General features: G+C 36.7%; 3 protein-coding genes across 4 annotated transcripts; 2 read left to right on the forward strand and 1 right to left on the reverse strand.

Moving 5' to 3' along the window:
* The first annotated feature begins 801 nt into the window (after positions 1-801).
* Positions 802-4432, forward strand: nanp (N-acetylneuraminic acid phosphatase). The gene is made up of 2 exons (XM_077236375.1): positions 802-970; positions 2704-4432. The coding sequence occupies exons 1-2, from the start codon at positions 878-880 to the stop codon at positions 3346-3348; spliced, it is 738 nt and encodes a 245-aa protein (XP_077092490.1). The 5' UTR covers positions 802-877; the 3' UTR covers positions 3349-4432.
* Positions 4433-5589: 1157 nt separating this feature from the next.
* On the reverse strand, positions 5590-21320 carry polr1b (RNA polymerase I subunit B). Of its 2 annotated transcripts, XM_077236374.1 has the most exons (15): positions 21069-21320; positions 20804-20971; positions 17928-18074; positions 17706-17838; positions 17484-17620; positions 15393-15616; positions 12792-12963; positions 12003-12171; positions 11605-11886; positions 10335-10468; positions 10065-10235; positions 9062-9218; positions 8757-8953; positions 8424-8674; positions 5590-6830 (listed from the first exon to the last, which is right to left on the reverse strand). In XM_077236374.1, the coding sequence occupies exons 1-15, from the start codon at positions 21240-21242 to the stop codon at positions 5948-5950; spliced, it is 3399 nt and encodes a 1132-aa protein (XP_077092489.1). In that variant the 5' UTR covers positions 21243-21320; the 3' UTR covers positions 5590-5947. The 2 variants fall into 2 exon arrangements, with proteins under 2 accessions (XP_077092489.1, XP_077092488.1); XM_077236373.1 differs by having other exon boundaries at positions 10065-10468.
* Positions 21321-21859: 539 nt separating this feature from the next.
* cisd1 (CDGSH iron sulfur domain 1) lies at positions 21860-26112 on the forward strand. The gene is made up of 3 exons (XM_077236376.1): positions 21860-22007; positions 22689-22894; positions 25240-26112. The coding sequence occupies exons 1-3, from the start codon at positions 21980-21982 to the stop codon at positions 25327-25329; spliced, it is 324 nt and encodes a 107-aa protein (XP_077092491.1). The 5' UTR covers positions 21860-21979; the 3' UTR covers positions 25330-26112.
* Positions 26113-26319: the final 207 nt, after the last annotated feature.

A 26319-nucleotide genomic window follows, 5' to 3' on the forward strand; every position in this document is an offset into this window, starting at 1 on the left:
TGTGGAAAATATAAACTACACATGGGTTATTATTGATTGTAATATAGCCTATATGCTACATATAATAGCCTAATTATGCCTTTTGCAGTGAAATGTTTTACTTTGAAAAAATGAAGAAGAAAAAAAGTCTAGCCTGATCTAACAGTGTCAGTAGGCTAGGCCAGTTGCATAAAAATAGGTAGTATGACCAACTTGTTAGTGGTAATCAGTCTTATTTTTCAATAACAAATTAGACCAATCTACGTTTTTATGTAACTGACTAATATACATACGTTATGAACAGTCTTAAAATATATGACTAACTTGTAAGACTAGGCTAGTCTTTGCAGTTTATGCAACAGTTGTGGTGAAGTGTTGAGTTCCAGCGAAGGGACTAGGCTACTAGGCTATTAGCCTTAAACTATAAATAATCAGGATAAAAATAAAAGATTATTTGCCTAGGTGAATTAAAGTTAGATTAATTACAATAAGAATCGCGAGAACAGCTTTCGATCAGGCATATACTGGGGTCCTAAGCTGGGACTCATCACCATAGACAGCTCATTACTTAAATGCAAATGGGACACCATTCAGTTATGCTCTATCTTTAATATATTTAGGCTATTTGAAACTCCCCCTGGCTCTGTTCTTGTTTAATATTTTGTTTCCTGTGTTAATTTGAATGTTCTTACTATTTGTAGCGTTAATATTTAATAAAGATTTAAAAAACAAACAAAAAAACAAAACAAAACAAAAACTTCACCACACCGGTATTTTATTTCCCCGAGAACTGCATCTCCCATGATGCAAAGTGAGTTCGGCGTCACATGTCTGACGTCAGAAAGCCGGAGTTCCGCGTGTTCGGAACTGTAGTCAATATCGGACGTTTTTATGTAATATGATGGAAAGTCGAGGAGTTTTATCGATTATATTCGACTTGGATAACACGCTGGTCGATACAGCGGGTGCAGGACGAATTGCCATTCAGAAGGTAAATGCATGAAGATGAATAATGCTCAAACTGACGCTTTTAAGGAAAAGCTGACAATATTTCTGGTGCTGTCTGTTTCTATGTTTTTTGACACATACATATGCTTTGACGTACTCTGAAGTATGTGGTTGAATTGAATCGCATAGGGGTCCCCACCATAAGTTTTTTGTAATGGTGCAATTCTATACAAAATATAAAATATATTTATTTGATCGTATGCAACAAACTAATTGTTAAAAAGGCTTAAAATCCCCCTGTTATTGTATCCCTTTAAACTCATCTTAAATCACCAAAATTACATAATTAAGCGTTTTTTCCATGAAAAAAATGATTCATGCCTTGAATGTAAATCTACACCCTTGCCTAGTTCCGCCTCCACTCACTCACACCAGCTCAGAGATCTACGTTGACTATCACACTTTGTCGTGATTGGTTACAAGGTAATTCGTGACGTCAGAAACACCAGCGATTTCAAACTGTTTTAAGGAGAAAAATAAAGTATAGCCTAAGTTTATACTTATATAAAATATAGAAAAAGCTCTGTCACCCATGGAACATTACTGTGTTTGATGAGCAACCAAAAGAAAATGCTGAGAAGAACGACGATTTCGGTTTGGGATACTGTATGTTGTTAAAAGCTAAGCTAAATACACCGGAGCCAGACCGTGAAGTGTTTTATTTGAGCATACAAACTTTAAAATCAACTCTAAATTCACCCGGTGGCAAGTGCAATGGTTTCAAAATGGGAGTAATATGATCTCCAGGACTCCATAGTCTATAACATGATTAACTAGGATTTGGTCCTAGTTAAAATTCTCACTGCAGAATTTCTAACATACCTAAGCTTATTTAGAGAATGCTTAGAAACTGCAGTATGAAGCACATTACAGTAATCAATACGGGGGAAACAACAAATAGCCTATATTAATTAGCTTTACTGCAACTGAAAGGGATAGCATGGGAAGGAATTTTGCAATAGTTTAAGAAAAAAAGTAAGTCTTTACAACATTCTGTACATGATGTCAAATGTCAATAAAGCATCAAAGATCACTCCCTCAATTTTTACTCAAGTACAGAACCCTCAATGATAAGAGGTCCAGCCTTATGGACCTCAGTTGTATCACTGTTTACTGTGTTTAGACAAAGAAAATGATTTTATCTTAGAAATACATTTAATGAGCAGCCTCACTTTGACCATGTTTACAATTAATCTGTGTCATCGGCATAAGAATGACACTTAATACCTAGAGTTTGTAAAAGTTGGCCAAGCGGGAATAAAATGACTAAAAAGTAGGAGGAGCAAATAAAACCAGTTTTGTAGCCAGAGCATTATTTAGCTGTGAAATTTCATCATCCAAGCATTTTTAGCCCTATTCAGTGAAACAATAAACCCAGGTTGAAAAATACAACAAAATGGTCAGAAAGACCAATATCAACAGGTCTAGTAGTAGGTCGAGTAGAGCCGTTTCTAAAAGGCTCTTTTGGTGTTTAGTGTACTGAATCTGAATGATGTTCTAGCTGAACTGATGTTGAAATGATGTCTACATATGTAGACCTAAAGATGGCCTTTTTTTTTTTTCTACGATATTGTTCCCAAAAACATTTTGGACACTTACTCAACACTTAAGACTGTATGAATGTCTTTTAATTAAAAAACAAAATAAAAATCCAAATTGTACTTTTTTTGTTTAAAAAATATGTCGATTTTATGATTTACGCTGTTCTTTATTTAGGTGCATGAGCTGCTGAAGTCGACACCTGTGCAGGAAAGCCACATTAGAGACATCTGTGAGTGCTATTTACGAAAGCTTCATCGTGAATCATTCGACCCATCAGAAGGAAAAACAATAGATAGTGTAAGGATCCATCACTGGCATGAAGCCCTACAGGAGACACAGGGCACAGATTCTGATCCGGATCTGGCCACCAGCTGCTACTACACATGGAAGAAGACGCGTTTACAGGCGCTGACTCTGTCTCCTGAGGTTCGATCTCTCCTGGAAGAACTGCGGAAAAATTACAAACTGCTTCTGATCACCAACGGCGATACTCAGACACAGTGGGAGAAGATTGAAGCTGTGAGATGTGAGGGTCTCTTTAGTGTGGTGGTAGTCGGAGGAGATCATCCTGAGCAGAAACCGGCGCACTCCATCTTCACTCACTGCTTCAATTCTGCAGGAGTTCTGCCACAGGACTGCATCATGGTGGGAGATTCTCTCAGTACTGACATCCAGGGAGGCATTAATGCAGGAGTGCGAGCAACCGTATGGATAAACAGTGACTGTAAATCTCTCCCGCAGGGCTCTGTGACTCCAGACTACACTATACCTAGTGTACTGAATCTGAATGATGTTCTAGCTGAACTGATGTTGAAATGATGTCTACAAAATGTAGACCTAGGGATGTACTTGAAATATGTGTTGTCTCATGTCAGGTAAAAAGTTTTTAAGGGAGAGTTCACTCCAAAATTTAAATCCTGTCATCAATTACTCACTCTCATGTAATTCCAATCCCATAAGACTTTCATTCATCTTTGGAACACAGATGAAGATATTTTTAGCGAAGTCTGAGAGATTTCTGTCCTTCCATTGAAAGTCTATTCACCTAAAACTCTGACGTTTCAAAATGTTCATTAAATGTTCAAGTCTTCTGAAGAGACACAATCGTTTTATATGATAAACATTTAATTTAGGCTTTTATTCACATATAAACATTGATCAGCGAACATAAACAGATGCTTAACTGTACTTGCTTGATGTCAGAATTTAGTATCGTATTATATTATGGTAAGTCCAATATGGCACACCTTTCTCTCTGTAACCTCATTGGACAATTTAAGTAGTGGAATAAATTAATCATGGGTGATGTATCGTCTTAAGGTATGGGTTCAGTAATCCTGCGAGCGGATGGAGAAAACACTGGTGATAAATCCGCCACTAGAATGCGCAGTTTGTGCATTAGCACAGGCTAAACATCATGATCGTTGCGTGGAGCGTTTTTTCTGCAAGTAAAGATTATATACACTATAAACACCATGATTGTGTTAAAATTTGACATGGCAAGAAGCATGCTGTTTTACAGTGATGTTGTTCTGCCTCTCCATTTGTAATCAGGGTTGGGTATTGTTTGAATTTTAGTGATTCCCCTTTCCGATTCTGCATATCGATTCCGATTCGCATCGATTCCCAATTTCAATTCCAATAAGGTAAAAAAAAAATATATATATATATTTTTAGTCTTATTACAAAACATTTAATCGTAGCAAAATCAACTAGCCTAACTAATATAAATTAATATAGAAGTACACACAAAGTAATAATAAAAACGAATAAATACAACTGAACAGAGATATGATTGAAATGTAGTGTTTTAAGATTTTCAGGTATTCAGGTACAGAAACTGTAATCAAATGTAAAATAACACTGCATGCACTTTATAAATAAAATATACATTTTCTCTTTATCTTTTGTTGTTTGATTAACATTATTATAGAGATGGCAACAATAATTTTAGGCTGCTATCACTTTAAGACCTGCACGGATTCAATTAATATACTGTTATGCATTTTTTTTTGTGAACCATTTACGTTATCTTAAGCCGTAACCGCATGTTTACGAGAATATTTTGACATTTTTGTGTGTATTTTTCTGTTGAAGTGCAACAAGATGCAGAAGAGAACTCAGTTCAGTATTGCGCACTATTCAGTATGAGAGGCGGCTTTCTGTGTGTGTGCTTTGGATGTGCGCACAGCACAGAAAACAGAGCGTTAGTCTTGCACTTGAATGGTTTAAAATCACATTAAAATAACTTTTTGTGAGGGCACACGCTTTGGATGTGTGCAGCACATAAAACAGTGTGCGGATCTTCTTGCACTTGAATGGATTAATAAAGGCCTTCTGAAGAAAAGCGATGGGTTTTTGTTAGAAAAAAAAATCTTTATTTAAAACTTTATGAACTAAAATAACTAGCTTCTGGCAGAAAACTAAGGTAGTTCTGATATTGGTGCCTTCCCATTTCCATACATTGTTCTAAGAGTGATGCAGATGGTCGCAGTACTTGTGTCCTCGGTACATGGTCCAACATTAAATGCGCTTTTGTCTGAGTATATGCCCCAATGAATACAATAGTGTGTTCTATCAACTGCTTGTTCATATGATATGATGACTATCTTGTGATGGGCATTGACTTCAATGCTGTGCATTACACATAGTTGCAACGTGTGTCATATATGGCGATTGAGAAGTGAGATCAGCTCTCCACAAATCCTATTATCTGCTCACATCACCTGCTGTATCCATTGTATCCCATTTATAGATAATGCTGATATATTACCTCTTCTTCTTTCAGACCACTCCCCAGTAACTTTATCTTTTCTCCCATTTTCTGTTACCTCTGGGAGTAAACATTGGAGATTAGTCCATGATAACGAATTTCTATCACAACTGCGTACCTCAACGGATACAGAGCAACCATGTAGTTGAATCTGCTTTACTAACAAATTACTCTGTTGTGATTGTTTTTTTTATTGAATTGGTCAAAAAGAGACAGAATCAGTTTCAAACCCAAAGGGGAATTAAAGCTTGAAAGACTTAAATCAGTGAAATTATTTACAGACATTCTTTGTAATAAAGGGTACTTTTAATGAAATAATGTTACTAAATATAATTATTAGTAATTTCAAACAATTAATGGGGGTGGGTTGGTGCTTCCTCAAAAGTACAAAAGATTTTGTAGAACCAAATGAACACAATGTCAGTCATAATATTGCTAATTGCTATTGATATGAAAACAGTCGACATTGGTGCTAATTGCTATTGATACGGAGATATTGTTGATGACAACTGATACAGACATATTTCATTATACAAATGAGACAAACACTCAAGCAAATAAAGCATGTTACCTTTTTGTTCACATTATACTGTCAGGCACTTTATTTCCCACGTATGCAAAGAAACTGAATACAGTCCAACAATTTTACTTGATTTCTAATTTGACTTTAATGTTCATTGCTGCAAGCTCTGCTAAAAAGTATCTGAACACATAAGGAACGGATACGGTCTCAATAGACTCGCTCTTATTGCACAACAAGCAGAATGTTTTCCGATGCCGTGTAGATGACCAATGAGGCGGTGGTTTTTCCAGAAGTGGGGAGAGCAGGCTGCCGCAATCTATGCAAACTTGCGCCACAGAGCGATCTGAGCAGTTAAACAGCCGGTCGTGAAGCAGAAACGACGTCCCGTGAGCCAGCAAAGCGTCCCGTTCCATCTCTCCGAACCGGATTCCTCCCTGCACGTTCCTCCCTCCCAGCGGCTGATTGGTCACTTTATCTCTCGCTCCCGTAGTTCTCACCTGGAACTTGTCAGAGACCATGTGACGCAAGCGCTGGTAGTAAACCACCCCGATGAAGATGTCTGCCTCGAGCTCCAAGCCGCTGATGCCGGAGTAGAGCCGCTCTGTTCCGTAGAAGTTGTATCCCGCGGCTTTCAGCATCTCGCCAAAGTGCTCCAAAGCCGAGCTTTCCTCTGAGAACTTGAAGGGTGTGGCGTCGTGAGACAGGCCGTGGAGGGACGCGGATTTTCCAGCCATGCTCTCGATAAGCATCCCGATGGTCATTCTGGAGGGGAAGCCGTGAGGGTTGAACAGGATGTCCGGACTCATGCCGCTCTCAGTGAAGGGCATGTCCTCTGCGGGCCACAGGCGGCTCAGGATTCCTTTCTGACCGTGTCTGCTGGCGAACTTGTCACCAATGGTGGGGTTCCTGGGAATGCGGTTTGTGATGCAAATGTACTTGAAACGGCCAGTGCCGGTGTCATTGCTGCACACCTTGATATTGTCCACTATGCTGCTCTCCTGGTACCTGAGGAGAAATAGGTGTTCAAAAATCAATGCTGCAGGGATGACATATTTTTGTAGGCCAAAACCCAGAAATTAGGTTAATATTGGAGTACTTCAGGTCCCATTGTCCTGAAGTCAATAGGTTTTTTTAATGGGTTTTTGATTAAATGCCTGAACTAAGGTCAGTGGTAAACACAAGATCAAGATATTCTCACAATTTATTCTACGACCCCAAAAAAGAGAAAACAAATCTGCAGGAGTCTTTACATCGGCACTAAACATTATGATACAATGTATCCCATAAATAGATTGAAGTTTGTACATTGTCTTTTTGCCTAGTGATAAAGAGCATTTAAAATTAGAATAGCTAATAATTATTCTACATTTTACATTCAATAATAATATAATACGTTTTTTAACATTTCCTCAGTAAAATTTGAGCAGTACTTGGCTATGTCAGTAAAGCAGTGTTAATCGTACAAAAATAAATGCAACAAAAATATTAGTTTTTCTGAAGAATAAACTAGAAAGTAGTTTTTTTTGTGAATATCTTTTTTTAATAATTGAACTTGTTTTGCACTGTCGACTAATAGTATTTCTATCACATTAGAGAATTGTTGTTGTTAAACTTTTAAGCCTTATTTTTCATTGAAATAAAGCTGAAATAAAATAAAAATAATAATACAGAAAACTTGGTTGCCTTGACAACTAACTGATATAAAATAATTTTAATTTGAAGTACTAAATTACTAAAACTGAAATAAGTTATAGCAAAAAAAAAAAAAAAAAAAATATATATATATACACAGATATATATGACAGAAACACATAATAAAATGACTAAAACCAAAACTGTAAATAAGTATAAATGCTATATTTAAAATATTAATAAACACACTAATAGTATAAAAACAATATTAAAATAACACTGAAATAGAGTAAAATTAATGACTATGATGAATCCATTAAAGGACAAGTTCGGGATTTTACACTTAAAGTCCTGTTTTAGGATCGTTTCTGATGAAATAGAACGGTTAAGATTGAAATTTGGACAAATGCTGCTGTCCCGAGAATTTTCGGTTTCTGTGTTAGCCAACACCACCTCCACAATGGTTTCATAGGGGCACTGGAAGAATCATTCATAAAACACATTAAACTTTACTTTACAAAGACGTGAAACTCACGAGTGGTCTGGGTTGTTCACTGATATGCTCACACAAAAATCGCTGCAAAAGATGCTTTCCAACAGGTGTTTTACCATTCGTTGTAAAACTGTGGACCTATTTTTCCAAACGCCTCACAACCGGACATTCTTTCGTTGAGAGCTTGAATAATAGACACTCCAGCCCAGTTGGTGGCGATAATGCACCTTTGCCAATGTTTGGATAGCATAGCCTACGATACTGCGACTGGACGTTTTGTAGCCATTGTGGAGGTGGGGGGGTGCTAACAGAGAAACCTAAAATTCTCGGGACAGCACCATTTGTTCAAATTTCAATCTTAACCGTTCTATTTAATCAGAAACGACCTTAAAACAGGGCTTTAAGTGTAAAATACCGAACTTGTCCTTTAAAAGGCAATTTGACTAAAGCAAGTAACTGAAGTAATGTCTTACCTGAAAAAGACCACACGACTCTGGCCGGTATTTAGATTGATGTAGCTGTAGTAAGGGTCTCCATACTTCAGCACGGAGCCAATAAATGGCAATCCATCTGCATCCAGTTTGCCCAGTACTTCGGTGTCACCTGGCTTTACTCCAAACACAATGCTGTCTTCACCTTTGACCTTTTTGTTCAGATCTATGACATCAGTCTTATAAACAAAACCATGAGCAAAGCCACGCTCCCATGAGGACTTATTGACTATCTGGAGAAAGTTAAAAAGGATGAACAATATTAACAAATGCAAAAGAACGTTTCGCAATGTACTAATGGGAAACTATGCTTACCATAGCATCTTCCATATCGTAGCCAGAGTAAGAAATGACAGCCACTATTGCGTTTGTGCCAATAGGGTAATTGTCCATGTTGTAGTGGTCGTACATCGCGGGTCTGACCAGAGGACTCTGGGGGGTCTGCAGACGGTACAGTTTATTGTCGGATCGTTCCTGGTACGCATGCAGTGGGAAGCCCATGGTCTGTTTACCTAAGACAGGATTGTGTCAAGTAAGTTGCAGCTCAAAGTTCATTTGTTTTATGATATTTGTAGACATGTTATGACAGAAAGTAGTTAAATGAAGTGAGGAAGTCTTACTCATCTGGCACTGGTACATGTTTCTTGGGCTCTGGTTGTGATCAGAGTAAGGGATGAATTCTGCAACAACGCTCAACATGCTGTGAGGAAACAGCTCTTGATGTGTGGTTACTCCCTCCTCCAACTCTTCCTCAAAGATGCCCACATTCAGGTACGCCTGATAACAGAAATGAGTGATGAACACTGCCAGCCCACTTTTTTTTCAGTGGCTTTGGTTCCAGAAGTATTTTTCCCATGGCGATTTCAAAAGAGTCTTTGTTAGAGTTATCATCAAAAAAACAAACCAACCAGCTACGAGGTAAATCACACCATTACAAACGTTGATTTGAAGCAAAAAAGTAATTCAAAATTAGACGAAAAGACAAAGGTTAAAGACTGTGTACTTAACTGCTTTAGTGAGGGAAAGAACTACAACATCTCTTTACAATGCGAGCAAGTCACTTGCACAGGTGACCAAATTTCATGCTGGATGACTAAAAAGTTTATTTAATTAGCTAATGGCTAGTAAATTGCATGATTTCAGTGATCTGTGTTTGAGTTAGAGGCAAAAAATAAGTTTAGCGCAGATATAAGTTCCATTGCCTGCTGAGCTTTACTTTGCTTGTTTGAGAGCGCCCTCTGTCGCTTTCTCGCACACTCACTGTGAGAAAAAGAAATAGGCTTACACGCTAAATCTAAATGCAGGTCTTGATAATAAGGACTGCCCAATAGCCAAGAGTTGACAGAACTGTCACTGTCCTGATTGGGCATCATGAAAGTTTATCATTGGCACGTTTTTAAGCCTTATCAATTTAAACATTCAAGCACAAATTTTAATTTATTTGGGGTCATTGCTAGGACATGCTAGATCAGAACAGGCTGAAGGTATGTGCCAAGTAAACAAAAAATAAATCAGAAATGTACAAAGGAAATATATATGACTTCTGCAGGTTTTCAAGCCAACCAAATAGGTTTTCACTAATTATCAGGAGTTTCAACAACTTTTCTACAACAAATTTCTCACCTGTTCAAAGGTGCCAATAAGCTCCTGTTTGCCCAGGCCAAGGTTTCGGACAGGCCGCACCATGCGACAGGGTGTGGTGAACAGATGGAGGCCTGGGTACAAACTGGCTTTACCCGTCTGAGGAACCAGAATAATCTCAGTCCAGGGTGGCACTTTTTTCTCTCTCAGCACCTGCAGATGACACCCACATTCAAATTGATATGCTAAAACCCTCAACATAACTTGATCAAGGATAAGAAAACCACATAAATAAACTAAATCATTTCCCACCTTAAATCTGCGGAGAGAATCGATGACTGAGGGCGCCACTTCTTTTTCCACCCAGCCAATCATGGCCCCGTCCAGTATCACAGGATAACAGTCTGAATAAGGCTGACTGGGGCTACCGTCAACAGCAGTCACACCTGGTGATAGATACAAAAAGTTAAGTGAATAGACAATTAATATCCTATTGAATTGGATATTCAATTCACTTCACATTTATTTATATAGCGCTTTTCACAATACACACCGTTTCAAAGCAGCTTTACAGAAAATACATTAGTCCACATTACAATTTAGAGTGATCTGTTTTCAGAGGTGACTGTCTAAGTTATTTATTTCAGAAATTTACATATACAAAAATCACAGTTAGCTAAAAATGTATTAATTTAAACAATGTAATAATTTAAGCTCATTGCTCATTGAAGTAATGAATACTTGTTTTTTAACAAATGAAAATGACATTTAGAAAAATGTAGCATTGGTACATGTTGATTCAGAGTTTGCATCATCTGAAGTCTTCGCAGGATATTATAGGTAGGGCTGCACGATTTGGGGAAAACAATGTAATAGTTTAAATATTGGAATTGCGCTTGAAATGCTTTTTTTTAAAGCTCCAGGTTTGTTGTGCATGCTAAATAATTACACACAAATGTATGTATGCATGTATATGTATGTGTATATATATACAATTTAGTTTTTTACAATGATCCTTATCTAACTATCTTACTAAATAAAAACAGACAAAATAAGAAATAATTTACTGTAAAAAAATTAAGAAAATTTTTATTTTGTAGTACTGAATTGTAACTAAAATTACAATACAATAATTATGGTCTTTATTTATGTTCAGTTTTTTTTTTTTTTGTGCGAAGTGCAGGGAGACCCTAAAGCTTCTCTTTGTTGACAAAGTTTAGAAGTTCTTTGTGAAGATGGTTGGTACATGTTGTGTTCCATGTTGTGTCATGCATGACCAAAACTCAGAGGAGATGCAGATATTGTGTTTTACGCATGTACTGTGAACAGAGCCACTCTGAGACACTTAAGATACTGGATTGTGAGCTGCTCGCTTGTAAAAACAATGCCACGCTTCACTCTGAAACATGCAGCACATTTATTTATTTAATTAAATCACAGTCTTTGCAAATTGATAATTGCACCAACTATATTGAGATTTTGGTTTTATTTCGACTAACCATGCAGCCCACCAGCCCTAATTATTGGCATTTTGGTAGAGCCAACTGATGATCTTGTTTAACAATGATAAGATGTTATTTACCCAGAGAGCAGAGCAGGGCAGGCAGGGTGGTTGTGGGATGCACCTGTGCCACAATCTCACATTGGGCTGTCAGGTGGTTCATGAGGCCACATGGTTCTCCGTCAGGAGTGTGTACCGGACACAGGAAACCCCAAGACTCTGGCAGCAGCTTCCGCACACTTGTGGTCCTCATCTTAGCGAAGGCGGCTCCTCTGTGCACGCAGCGAAAATGAGACAGGTAACGGATGTAGTTCAGCTTATCCGCCACGACACACAGTCCGCTGTTCTGCAGCATGCCCAGACCTGGGGTTAAAAAGACAAATGCTATCAATTGATGCACATGGAAAGCCTGTGACCGCACATCAGTTCTGTGACTTCATTCTGTATTAATGTGGCAAGTTACAATAGCAGTTTCATACCCGTCCTGGACTGGAGGTTTCCTGTGGCTAACATATATTCAAAGGCATTGGTGAGATCTGTAGCCATGTTGAAGATTTTGGTTAAACCATTTGTGGTCAGCTCTCCCAGCCTTTCACTTTTCTTTTCCAAGACCCTTTTAAACGACACCAGCCAGCCTGCCATTTTCTCCTAAGGAACATTCAGAACATCTTTGGTAATTGTTTTTTGTAATGTGCTGCATTTAGCAAATTTTTTTTTTTGCACTTATGGTGTATAGGCTTTTATTCAGTAAAGGCAAATTTCACACCACATGACAGACGGCAATGGAGACGTTTCTGCCGACTGAACATGCGGAGTCAGCGTTAGAATGTCACATTTATAATGTTACAACAAGTTTCTATTTGAAATAAATGCTGTTCTTTCAAACTTTCTATACAAAAATGAATCCTGGAAAAAATGCATCAGTTTCCACAAAAATATTACACATCACAACTGTTTTTAACATTGATTATAATAAATGTTTCTTGAGCACCAAATCAGTGTATTAGACTGATTTCAGAAGGATCAAGTGACACTGAAGACTGACGAAGAAAATTCAGCTTTGCCATTACATGAATAAATGTTATTTTAAAATAGTTATTTTAAATTGTAACAATATCTCTTGCTCAAATAAATGCAACCTTGAGCATAGTCAAAAGCATTTTAAAAATCTCACCAAGCCCAAACATTTGAATGGTAGCGTTTATGAAAGGAGCATTGACATGAGTGTGCAAGAAAGACATGTGAACAGATGATAAAGGTGATCTTACTTTCATGAACATGAGGTAGAGCTGGCCTGGTGTGAGAACTTCCTGGAACATCAGACTGTCAGGGTTCTCCTCCATACACTCCTGTTTGGCAAAACTGAAGAGCTTCCGTGTCATCATGCACAACACGTAGAACTTCTCCACATTTGACTTTAGGTGAATACACAGACATTCACTGCAAACAGAAGAATAACACTGTAAAATGCCACATTTGATAAAATGTGTTGATGTGTATAAATATTGAAATGCAATTATTATTTTTCGCCATATCATGCAGCTCTACTTCTAACAAATCTCACATAAAAAAACATCTACATTAGCTGATATTATTAAAGTAAAAAATTATATTTAACAATCATCCAACCCATATACAGTGCTGGTCAGAATTATTTGCCCCCTTGGTAAATATAACCAAAGATGGCTGTAAAAAATATATCTGCATTGTTAATCGTTTTGATATTTTATATAAAAAAAAAAATCTAACCTTTTATAGAAGTAAAAGAGTTGAAATTGGGGGGGGGGGGGGGCAATTATTAATAAATGTGAATTAAAAATAAATGTGAAACAATTATTTCACATTATGAAATAATTGTTCCCAACGTATTTTGGAGAAAAACATTTATTTGCCCCCTTTTATTAAATACTTTTTTGCAACCTCCTTTTTCCAAGATAACAGCTCTGAGTTTTCTTCTATAATGCCTGATTAGTTCAGCCCACGCATGTTCTATAGCAGGGGTTTTCAAACTTTTTGTGTGTGTGGACCACTACTTGTAATCAAGAATTTTCACGGACCACCTCATAATACACAGAATAAAATATATCTACACAGAGTCCTTCCTGAATTAATCCGCACCTCTAAATAGGCTTACTAACATCAAAACTATAACTGGTCATCACATCAGTACAACAGCTTGTTAAAAGAAAGTTTACTGCACACAACGGCTGCCACTTATTTAATTTATTTACTCAAGCGCCCGAGGGCATAATCAGGTTCATTTCAGGGATGCAAACATGTATGGTCAAAAAAGAGAGAGCTAATCGAAGCCCTCGCCCCGTGGCAAATATCCAGATACTTTGCCGCCAACCCCTGTCACTCCTATAGGCACATATAGTAAAGTGAAATTCAAATAAAGTTTTAACAAAAAAGGTTTTATAAAAAGATAAACCTCACATATTTCAGCCTTTAAATCATTTTTATAAAAAGAATGAGTCAAAAAAAGATAAATTACTTGACATTTACATCTATGCACATTAGCTTATCTTTTATTATTAGCTAATAGTAAAATTCGGTCCGATTTTCCCGTGCCGTCTGTCGTTGCTATGCGCGCTCTCCACAACTTAGATGTGCTTAGTAGCTAATAGATTTCCACCACCGAAAAACGCTTGCTGTAGCTCTGCTACAAGATTTATTTACGGAGAAGAGAAAAACACCCGTAGTGTTTGGGTGCACGTGCATTCTTGCATTCTTCATTGACTGAGCTTTCAATGTTTACGGAAAGGATTAAGCTGATTTGTTTGTTCTTGTCACATGAACTGCGGTGCGTTTGCAGCATTATGAAAAGTTGAGGTGTTTTCATCTCGCTGCGCCTAAAAAAATGACTGCGTCACTTCAATTATGAGCGCACTTGCCGCGCGCCTACATGAAATAATGAACTTGAGAGCGCAAAAGACACGATATGTGAACGGACCCTTGACGAGCTACCTCCAATCGAGCGACGTGTTGGAGACCCCAGTAAAAGATACGCAGCAAGAAGAAACACTAGCGTTTCACGCTTGCGCGCATACTGCTGCTTTGGCGTGTAGTGTTCTGATTTGCTTATTTCCTTTTTACTTGTTTCGTGGAGGCAATCCAGAATTACTGTTGGTGAAATTATAATCAGACAAATATTTTATATAATGGCAAATCTATTTGCCTCTTCAGAGAACGTTGCTATCCACCGATCCATGTTGTGGTTATAACGGCACTGAACTTGAACGTCACGGCCGAGCACCACTAGCCTATTTTAGTAATCACACAATAACCTGACAATTTAATTTAAATTTTATATCAATATAGGCCCATATTCTTGTTACTTTTTATTTTTTTTATGGGGATTCCTGGTAAAATGAAGGTAAAAAATATTATTTTATATTTTATTTTGCCTTTCCACGGACCACCTGCAGTACCCTCACGGACCACTAGTGGTCCGCGGACCACAGTTTGGGAACCACTGGTCTATAGGGTTCAGGTCTGGGACTGGGATGGCCATTGCAGCAGGTCCTTGGTTTTGTGCTCAGTGACCCATTTTTGTTTTGATTTTGATGTTTGTTTTTGGATCACTGTCCTGTTGGAAAACACAAACACGGCCCATTATAAAATTTCTAGCAGAGGTTGTCAGGTTTTGATTTTTTTATCTGTTGGTATTTGATCGAATCCATGATACCATGTATCTGAACAACATGTCCAGGACCTTTTAAAAAAAAAAATTTTTTTTTTTTTTTTTTTACAGCCATCTTTGATCATATTTACCAAGGGGGAAAATAATTCTGATCAGCACTGTACATCAACAAAATGGCAAAAAACAACAAAAAACCAGTGTAGGTTCTGTAACACCTAGGACTTACTCTAACAGGAACTGAGCACACTGCTCATGAGTGAACCACTCTGGGAGGTCGAGTTTGACCCGGAAACGCTCGCCCAGGTAACTGAGCACCTTGGCTTTAGTTGTGCAGCCCTGGTCCATGACCATACGCAGAATTTCTGAGATACAGCTCTTAAAGAAAGAGTTCTCCTCTCGACCTTTAATCAGCTCCTGGTAGATCTGGTAATCTGAGAAATCCACTAGAGCCTTTTGGGGTGAAAGGAAAGGCATTTGAAACATTAAATTCAAAAGTGATTATGCACCTGCACCAGTACCTAATTATTAAAAAACTGATTCTGATTGGTCAGTCGAACTGGACAAATATGTTTGTATAATGACTTCTAAACATTGTAAAGCAGCAGAACAACTGTACTTTTTGTTCCAGTGACTGACATTTATATGCATGCAAATATGAAGAAAACGTTGTTTTTTTTGTTGCAGCGTTTCAAAGTTCAAGTTTTGAACTGCAAATTTGTATCACATAAAGAGTAGACATGACCAACAGAAGATCGGTACATCATGGCGTACAAACTTTGTACAACTGTGGAATATATTATTTTAGGAATTTTGCATTCTTGGAATTATTATCATTTAAATATGCTGCAGAGTGTGACATCACATGACTGCTGCATCGTCTGAAGTAATTGTGCGTGCTCAAAATGTAACTGTCCATTGTCCCAGGCCACCGACAACTTCTCACATAATAAAACAACTTAAACATTAGGATGCAGGATATATTGATTGAGTTTATTTATTTGGAAAGTTGTTGTGTAATAAGCGGTGTTGTTATTAAACTATTACAAATCATTTTTGGTTATTGAAATTAAGCTGAAAGATAATTTTAGATGAAAAAATAAACATGAATTAGAAATGTGGCAACTAACTGAAATAAGTTTAAGGTGAAGAACTAAATTAATAAATCTGAAATTAAAATATATTTATAAAAATGACACAAGTAGAATTATAATGATAAAAATTTAAAGTCCCCCTGTAGTCCATAGTTTTATCCCTTATTAAAACTAACTCATCTTTGATCACCAAAATGACATATTTAAGTGTTTTTTCCTTGAAAAAAATTTGTCATGCCTTAAAATAGCTTGAATGTAACTAAACCCTTGAAACATTTAGTAAATGCGGTTATATGAATATGTAAATTAGCCTCGCCTCCACTCACTCACGCCGGCTCAGAGATCCACTCATTGACTTGATTGGTTACAAGGTAGCTTGTGACATCAGGAACACCGGTTTCAAACCGTGTTTTTGAGACTGTCTTGGTTCACTGGAGTTTTAAGGAGAAAATACTCAGCAATGGTGTTGACTTATTGAATTTGTACATGGTTTGTGTTAAGCCCTATTAAAAAACACCACATAGACATAAACAACATCAAAAACTTGATTTTCACCACAGCGGGACTTTAAAATTAAAATAAAACCTTAAAATATAAAAATAAATTTTTATTTTCATTTGATGGGGTAGTAACATTTGTTTTACCTAATTGTATGCACACTATGTATTTGTGTTTTTACAATGGGGTAATTTTGATGTGTATGGGTTTACACACAGCACAAGAACGCTTGACTTCATCCTTGAATATAATTTACAAAAAAGACAAGTAAACAAGAACAGAACGCAAAACATTACTAAATTAATCTAATAATCTTTTTGGATTAATTTGCATATTCAACAAACAAGCTAGTTGATTAATTTTTGTGTGGGAAAACCAGCGAGAATGAGTAAAATGTTGCTCAATAACCACAATCCCGCGCCAAAATTCAAGCCCTCATTGATGCATCTTAAAATATATCAAGGTCAAGGCCATTGTTTTGTCTCAATAGACACACCAGTAATGTTTTTTTTTTAAGGCACGTTTATAAAAGCTACTTAAATACCCTAATTTACCTAAGGCCTTATCCTGGCTTAATGATCTAAGCCCTGTCTGTGAAATGGGGTCATATAATACTAAAATAAACGTGGTAATAAGTAGGGTAATTTCAACTGGTCATTATAACAAAAGAAACACCTTTAGGATGATTTTGACAGTTTCTAAAAAAAAATTAAACAAAAATATTTTACCTTCAGCGCAAAGCCCAAGGGAAGAAAGAACAGCTCTTTCTGGTAAATGAAATTCACCATCACTGTTCCATTTTCCAGGTAGTGTAGATTCATATTAATGGCTGTGTGTTCGTCCTTTACACAGTGCATTGAAAGACCTGCACACAGTTAATACTGAAGTCAATCTGTGTATTTAATAAATCCTATTTCAATCATTCATTCCGGAAAAGATGCAGCACTCACCATACTGAGTGTAGCCCTGTCCTCTGCTCTTAAACTTTGGTCTTGATATAGCGATGGGATAGTTCCTCCTCGGCATGATCAGAAGACGAATCACCTTCTCTATGCCATTCACCACAAAATAACCACCCATTTCCTACCGGTAAAACAAGAGTAAGTGTCATTTTATCCAAAAGACAACATGATGGTGGCGCTACATGCAGTTCTGTGACTTGTGATTTATACCTCAGCTTCCTCGTGATGCTTGATGAGTTCCTTGGGTGAGAGACCATGAAGGTTGCAGAGTTTCGATTTGACCATGATCGGCACCTGTCCCAAAGACTGTTTGATGATTCCTTTGGGAACACCATCAATAGACCAGCTCACGTCAGCCTGTGAAAACACAAAACACTGACATCAGTGGTCGTCAACTGGCTTGGCTCCAGGACCCAGACTGGATATCAAGCAGTGACCCAACTAGTCTCAGCCTTAGAAATAACGATTGGCTGAACGTCCGATGTGTAAGGCACACAAAATGGGAAACACTTAAGGAGTTCTACAGGATTTCCAGGATTTTTTAACGGTCCAACAAGCCGTTGTGATGCTAAACCCCATCATGACATGGATTTAGTTACTATGATTACCACGTAGTAGTGACGCACTACATGTAAATTATATTCTCTGATGTATTTTCCTGTCAAAAATGTTTTCAAAGTTCATTCGGAATTATTCAGTCTTTAAGAATGAGCAGAATCCACTGCCGGTTTCTCTTGTAGTGGGCGGAACTAATGCGCAAACGTCCATCTCATTGGCTAGTGCTCGCCTATTACTGTCCCTGTTTAAATTTCAGCAAATGAGGATGAATGCAGATAAAGTGATTAATATTCATTAACCCAGCAGCTCATCAATCCTTATGCATTTTATACTGTTATTAGTAGTAGAATTAGTAGCAGTAGTATTATCTTATCAGTATTATTGTATTTTTTTTTCTACACAAACACTGACCAACAATGTCTCAAGCACCACACCCAGGCCTAAGTTCTGTTAAAATGACAAATACGCATTCATACATTTTCATTCATAATGGTTACCACATCTTAGTTCTAATAACTAAAGTTTCCATAATAAAGAAATGCTTGATTTACTGATGTAAAGAAGTACTTTCAGAACATATCAAATATGAATGCATCTTAAATGTAAAAAAAAGAGGTGCCCTTTTTACCATGGTATGTGTAGTGGGTTGAATAATGTCAAAGCCACATACTCTCTCGCACACATGCGTGTGAGAAACAGCTAAGCGACAGCGAGCGCTGTAATTCACACCGGAGTTTATGGTACGTCGAATACTCTGCGCATCCATTGAGTTGAATTTAAATAGTGTGCTTGACGGAGAGCAAAATTCTCAAGCACTTAGTGTTCAAGGTGAGTGAAAATACATCTGTGCTAAACTTATACCGCACTTAGTGTCTAACTCAAACACTAATGATTTAGCATGAAAATTTAGTCGCATTGTAGAGGGTTGGTTCTTCAATTGCGGTGACAAATGGTTCCCCTAATTTGCAAAAGGGAAAATAAACTTTAAAAAACAATTTATTCTGTAGGGTGAAAACTATATGCCCACTGTTAAAAGTTTGGTTTTTTAATGCATATTTAATCGAGTTTAGGAGAAATTATTATTATATTGTGATTTAGATTTGTTATATTTTAAGAAAAACTTGTGTCATTAACATGTGGATTCCACAAGTACCAGATGTGGGCCGACACTATGTTGCTGTTTGGGATCTTTGGTGTGACAGTAATGAATGATACCCAAGAGAAGGGGAATTGTATTTGGACTACTTCATGCATTGTACTGTAAAGGTCATTGCAGGTGGTGATCGCTTAAATGAGTTCATGGTGAGTTGATTCTCCATTTCATAAATTGTGCAAAATTTCTGACAATTTTATGTGTCACACTTTTTTAGATACTGTGGTGTTACACTGATAACTAATATACACAGACAGGACAAATTCACAGAATGGGTTACCATATTTGGCATTCACGTCACATCACAATATTTCTCAAATATCCCCAGACGTTGAAACCATCACGATGAAAGCCTCCAAGTCTAGATTTGTGATCATTTGTCTGTGACATTTGTCACATGACTCCATTGTGACTCCACAGACAATATACAACCAGAAATGTTCTATTTTTATTCAAAATCAAAAACATTTATTTAGGACATTCATTATCATATAATTTTGGCACTCTTGCCAGGTATGGGAAAATTATCTGCTGCAGAACTGCAGCGTCCTTATAGACAGTGTAAGATATGTAGTCTAAGTCTATATTACATCTGTGGTGCTACTTTAAAGTTTATCTGCAATTTCTTTTTTGCAGAGCCATTTAATATTCTCATTTAAAGGTGATACCTTAAAGTGATTTTAACATTTTAGAACAAACACTAACAAACACAAAGCAACCAAAGACTATTTTTCCTTTTTTAAAATAAATTTTATTAGAGAAAAAAGTGGCCAAGATTCTTAAAAAAAAACAACTATATATTAGGGGTGTATCGATACCCTCATGTCACGATTCGATACATATCAAGATACTGATCATACTGAATGATATTATTGCGATACTCCAAGACATATGATAAAAGGTTAATTTTTTTTTACTTTTCATTAAAACACTATATGATATTAGATTGTGGGTGTAAATTAATAGGTTTGGACTTGATGCTGGTAACAACATGCACAGGACAATGGTGACAACAGAATAAAAATATTCATGATTCAGAAGCTGCAAATACAGAATTATTTTAGACGAATATGCTTGCACTCTGTCACTCACTAGATAGATTTAAAATAATGTAGGCCACTTTTTACTGACAACATAAAACATTTGTCATTATTATACATTATATTCAACATTGTATATAGTAGTTTAATGTAGTACTGACACTAAAACTCTGAAAACTAATTTGAATATACTATACACAATATATATTGTTGCATTGAGATATATTGTTGTGACACGAAATTGTCTCACACACACACAATAGCAAAACAGCAGTTGTTCTGCCAATATGACAATCAATTCACAATAATAACTCATAATCAATCCTCATGCTTACCACTAGCTTTCCCCTGTATGTACAGCGCCTGCCTCTGCACTCGGCAGGAAACATCCGCAGATCTCGGCTGATTCCTCCTTTAGGAACCGCTGGCGTGTGAATGATGGCCTCCACAAAAGACAGACTGACTCTGTTTCCCTTGTACAAGAACTCCAAAGGAGGAATGGCCTAAACACAAACATATTTACCTGTATAGCCAGCACTTGCATGTCACTGTCTATAGAGACTAGGTATGCATGAGTATGAGCATGTGTCTGCACCTCACCTCCACAACCCGAGATAATCCATCAGTAACTGCCTGATCAAATGACTCAATGTGCGCCTTTACCAGCTCCTGCACGGGGACGTGCTGTTTGTCTTTCGGCACACCGAACCCTGCCTCTGTCAAATTCTTTAAACTCGGTTCGGACTTTAGATCACACCACTTGGAGAGATCCATATTGCTGCGCACACACGTGTGTGATTGTCAACGTGATCTCGGTAGTAGAGCGTATAACTTCCTGCTACACAACTTCAAAATAAGAGTATTTTCTAATATATATATATCTCCCTTTATACTATTGTAATCCTCTGATCCTAATAAATCTCTCGATTGTATTAATTTGGACCATGATTTAGGATATTGTGAATTCTCGAAATCCTACATAATGCAATTATTCCTTCTCTTTCAAATGCAGTAACGTTACACACCATCAAACATCATACTTGTATTTTGTTTCTTTGTAAAGTGTAATGTATTATTAAGATTATTTTATAATAAATGGTTTAACCATAAATATGATCTTATAAATAGTGTATGTATACTTTCTGTCTTTTTCAGAACTTGGCTTATTTTATATTGAAAACGAAAGAAAACGTGCTAGAAATTTAGTAATTAAATCACTAAGTAATACATATTGTATTACACTTATTATTACACATTAAAATCACAGATACTTTTCTTTTGGACTGAGGACTCTTTTTGGTGTGTGATGATCACTCTTATTTCACGCTTCTCCGCACACATGCTCGAACTGAAGGGGATGTCAAAGTAAAAGTCCTACTTATGCGCAGTAACTCGCATTTTGCGTAAATACAGCGCTCAGTTAAGCAGATTGAACTCTCCACTTGGCCTTGAGGACGCTTGAAGATCTTTAAATTATGAGCAAACAATAATACAAACAGTAATAATTAAACATGAGCGCGTCAATCTCCTCCCATAAAGGTAACGTTAACTTAAAGATCTTATTGAAGATGTTATATAAAGGTGTTTTGTAGAAGTGTTGTAGAAATGTGCTATTTTGCTCAAACTGTGTGTGTATATTTATGGTCGAAATTTACGTTAGCAGTAAATAAACTAATGGAATAAACGGAAATGATCAAGATGTGATTTACAAACACGTTTCATGAAGTTGTTTAAATGAGCGTCTCTGGATGTATCTGTAACGTTATCTGTGTTTGCTTTTGCTCGCTGTTTACATAGAATTTAATAAACTCTGTTCGTATCAGGTTTCTATAAATAAAATATTGTTTCAATTTGACTAACATGGATATGGTTACTTTGACTATTTATTTAATACAGATTCAACGTTTAATGTTTCAAACAGTAGATGTGTCATTGTGATGTTATTGGAGTCACAGAACAACGTACAATCTTAGTAACAATTTTATGTAAGTTTAAGTAACAATATTAATATTAAAAGGCTTGTAGAATCTGTGGAAATCTTTATTTATTGCCTCAATTTTATAAGATTAATGTAAGTAGAAATTTATTAATTATATATTTTTTAAGTATTTGGACATATTTGTAACTTTATTATTATTATTCTTTCATCTTATGCAAGCATATATATAATCGCAGTAGAATGTCTGTATGGTAAGATCTCTGAATTCTGTCCTCCTCTAGCTGAGATCATCACTGCAGTGTCTGTGACGTTTGGAGCTGCAGCAGTGGGAATCCTCATCTACCAAACATTTTTCAACAAAACCAAATGTGTGAAACCTAAAGTGAACCTTGATCTGCAAAAAGACAACCCCAAAGTGGTGCATGCGTTTGACATTGAGGACCTGGGCGACAAAGCCGTGTACTGTCGGTGCTGGAGATCCAAAAAGGTGAGAAAGAACCTAAAACTTTTGACAACTTTGAACCATTGACTGTCAAAATAGAGAAACAGTAGAATCAGAAATGTGAGTGTTGATGTTCTGTCCATTTCCCAAAGTAAGTTCCTCCTGGAGAAACTGAAATTAAATGTCAAGTCACCTTTATTTATATAGCGCTTTTTTCAATACAGATTGTTTCAAAGCAGCTTTACAGAGATAACAGGAAAATAATGTTGTAATAATATTGTTAAATATAAAATTAAATGTTCCTAACTAAGCAAGCCAAAAGCCAATGGCGAAGGAGGCGAAGAAAGCGAAAAAGACTCTTGCAGATGCCATCTGAAACCAACTTTCATGAAATCAGGAGACATGTTTAGTATGTATGTAATACATGTACATCTGGGTGTGATTGATTCAAGGAGGGGGTTATCTTGAACCTGTCTGTTAGCATTCCCATTTCGATCATCCGGGGGCGGGTCCAACTGCCATTAACCTGCACCTTCAACAGGTCACTTGCAAACTGTCATTGTCTTTATTTATGAGTACTAGGTTGCTGAATTCTGTTTTTGTCAGTCACCTGAATCTTAAATTCTGAAATTCCATGAGGCTAATTACAGTGCATAAGTGAACACACCCATGCTAAAGTTGACTAAAAAGAGGAATAAAAAATCATCTTTTGGAAATTGATCTTAATGCCTCAATTAAATAAATGAGGAAAAATCCAACCTTTAAGGACACCAATTTTCTTTGTGAATTATTAATGTATCGTAAATAAATAAATGTTCTTCCTTAAAATACAGGTTGCAAAAGTCAGTACACCCCTATGTTAAATTCCCATAGATGCAGGCAGATTTTTATTTTTAAAGGCCAGTTGTTTCATTGATCCAGAATACTATGCATCCTGATAAAGTTCCCATGGCCTTTGGAAATAAAAAAGCCCCACATCATCCCATACCTTCACCATACTAGAGATTGGCATGGTTTTATTTCAGTTAGCCTAATAGCTGGTTTGATTTGCATTGAGAGATAATCTTATGGAAATTACACCAATTACAATCTCTAGTCCTCCTGAATTCTGATGGTAAAAATGGATGGCTAGGTATGGTGAAGGGTATGTGATGATGTGGGGCTTTTTTAATTCCAAAGGCCAAGGGAACTTCATCCCTTGCATAGGATGCATAGAATCCTGGATCCATGAAATAACTGGACTTTAAAAATAAAAATCTACCTGCCTCTATGGGAATTTAACATAGGATTGTCCTGACTTATGCAACCTGTATTTGAAGGAAGAACATTTATTTATTTACGATACATTATTCATTCACAAATAAAATTGGTGTCCTTCATATTCAACATTATATATAGTAGTTTAATGTAGTACTGACACTAAAACTGAAAACTTGACTTTTTTTTCTCACATAGTAATTGTTATTTTGGGTGAACTATACACAATAAATATTGTCACTATCCACGATACATATTGTTGCATTTTTGTATTCCGATATATTGTTACACCCCTAGTTGCTTCACCTCCATTCACAAATCCTCTCTCATTGGGATAGTAAAGTGTCCAGAATCAGTAAAGTGACTTCAGAATCTCGTCAGAAGTGGTAGGTCATCCTGGGACTTTTTGCCTACTGTTTATCAAATACTATGTATTCGGACATACTACTTTTTTGACGTACCGTTTTTCGCATACTATATAGTAGGGAAGTATTGGATTTCGGATGAAGCATCAGTGTTTTGAGACGCATACTTATGACTGCACATGCGCATTGGCCAGTCTAGCCTGAAAAATAAGCTTTTTAAAATGTTATATGAGCTTAAGAAACAACATTTATGAGACCGTTGTTGTCAGATGAAATTTAATTAAGCTTGGTGAACAGTTTTTGAGATTTTTATGTTTCCCCATTTAAAGAGACAGGAGCTGCACTTGTATGACTGAAATAACTGGTGTTTCAAAATGGCTGCTGAGTGATATGACTTGCCTTAAAGGGACTTTGATGGGGAACAGCGGTTCTGATTGCACATTTTACAAGATAAGAGATTTGTCAATGAAGCTCAGTACTGTTGCGCACCAAATCCTCCGCCATCGTCTTATCGGATATCTCGCTTTCAGTTTATGATTGTAGCGTCCGTTGTCCAACTGGTTTGTATTTTTAATAGAAAGGCAAAACGACATTGGGGACGGTGCCGCAGTGGCCAAGTAATGTAATCGGTGTACGGCCTAACAGACCAACGCAACAAGCCTAGTGGTGATGGTCACATTTTGGTCTCATGAGCAGTGAGATTCAGTGACATCAAACTTGTCGTAACACATCTGTAATGAAATTGTTTTCTCTGGTCTCTTCTTACAGTTTCCATACTGTGATGGCGCACATGCGAAACACAATCAGGAAACGGGAGACAACGTTGGTCCTCTGATCATAAAACGCAAGGAGGCCTGAGCAATTCCACTGTTCATGAAAGTCCACTCACCGCAATACAGATTATGTGTCTTCGCTTTACATGTGTGGCCGGGCTGCTGGGATTAAATGTGTGATTATATTATCCCGTTTTTGTGTGTTTAATCATATAGTGTATGCTTGACAGGTTCCAGTGATCTGCTTTCTGGGGTTGTTATTAAGCAATACATACTCATATCTATTTTCTCTTTTTATCTGCTTAGACTTTATGGGATGACTGATGTACAGATTTCTGGTTTAGCCAAAATCTCCTAAACATATTTATGTGCTTGAACACTGGTCACATTACTGTAGATGTACTACAGATTAAAACTTGAATAAAAACACATTAGTCTGAGTTTGAACTGAATCTTTGTTTGTTTTAAGCGATAAATATGAATGTGAAATGTGTATGGAAATCAAATGGCCACCTTTTCATTTGCTCTTTGTGTGTGTGTTGGCTGTTGAACTTCCCATGATGTGACCTTAACTGATCACTGACATTTAATGTATTTAAAGTGACACTCTCCTCTAATCTCTCTATTTTTTTAATCAGATGTCACTGAATCTGATAGGTACTGTTTTATGTCATTTAAAATCTAATTTGGTAGGCTATATCTGCTTGTGCAACGGCTAGATATATTTCTATAGCAGAAGAGAAAATGTTACATGAAGCTAAATCATGTTTTGATGAACATTTTCTGTGAAATTGTATCTCTCTTTCTCTCTCTCTCTCAGAAAAGTACACAGCACAAGTTTGATGTTTAATAAACAATGTCAAACTGACTTTCTGAGACTGATCTTGTGAGATTTTTTTAAATGAAACATTTCAAGATTCACAGTTTATCGATGCAATTCTTGCTGATCGCGACTTAAAGCAATTGAAAGTCATTGCATTATTTTAAATCCCCTCTTTAGATTGCGAATTTGATATTTAAATAAAGAGTTTGAAGTGTAAATTTAGTTAAAGACATTAGCTGAGTAAAAATTAGA

Source organism: Siphateles boraxobius, unplaced genomic scaffold (assembly GCF_051911475.1).
Source record: "Siphateles boraxobius isolate OS27281-9 unplaced genomic scaffold, OSU_SipBor_1 20, whole genome shotgun sequence".
Lineage (NCBI taxonomy): Eukaryota > Metazoa > Chordata > Actinopteri > Cypriniformes > Leuciscidae > Siphateles > Siphateles boraxobius.

Coding starts and splice junctions, on each gene's coding strand:
- nanp (XM_077236375.1), top strand. CDS start 878: ATGATGGAAAGTCGAGGAGTTTTATCGATTATATTCGACTTGGATAAC. Junction 971..2,703: donor GACGAATTGCCATTCAGAAG/GTAAATGCATGA, acceptor TTCTTTATTTAG/GTGCATGAGCTGCTGAAGTC.
- polr1b (XM_077236373.1), bottom strand. CDS start 21,242: ATGGATCTCTCCAAGTGGTGTGATCTAAAGTCCGAACCGAGTTTAAAG. Junction 20,972..21,068: donor GATTATCTCGGGTTGTGGAG/GTGAGGTGCAGA, acceptor GTTTGTGTTTAG/GCCATTCCTCCTTTGGAGTT. Junction 10,469..11,604: donor TGCCCTGCTCTGCTCTCTGG/GTAAATAACATC, acceptor ATCTATCACCAG/GTGTGACTGCTGTTGACGGT.
- cisd1 (XM_077236376.1), top strand. CDS start 21,980: ATGAGCGCGTCAATCTCCTCCCATAAAG. Junction 22,008..22,688: donor GTCAATCTCCTCCCATAAAG/GTAACGTTAACT, acceptor GTCCTCCTCTAG/CTGAGATCATCACTGCAGTG. Junction 22,895..25,239: donor GGTGCTGGAGATCCAAAAAG/GTGAGAAAGAAC, acceptor CTCTTCTTACAG/TTTCCATACTGTGATGGCGC.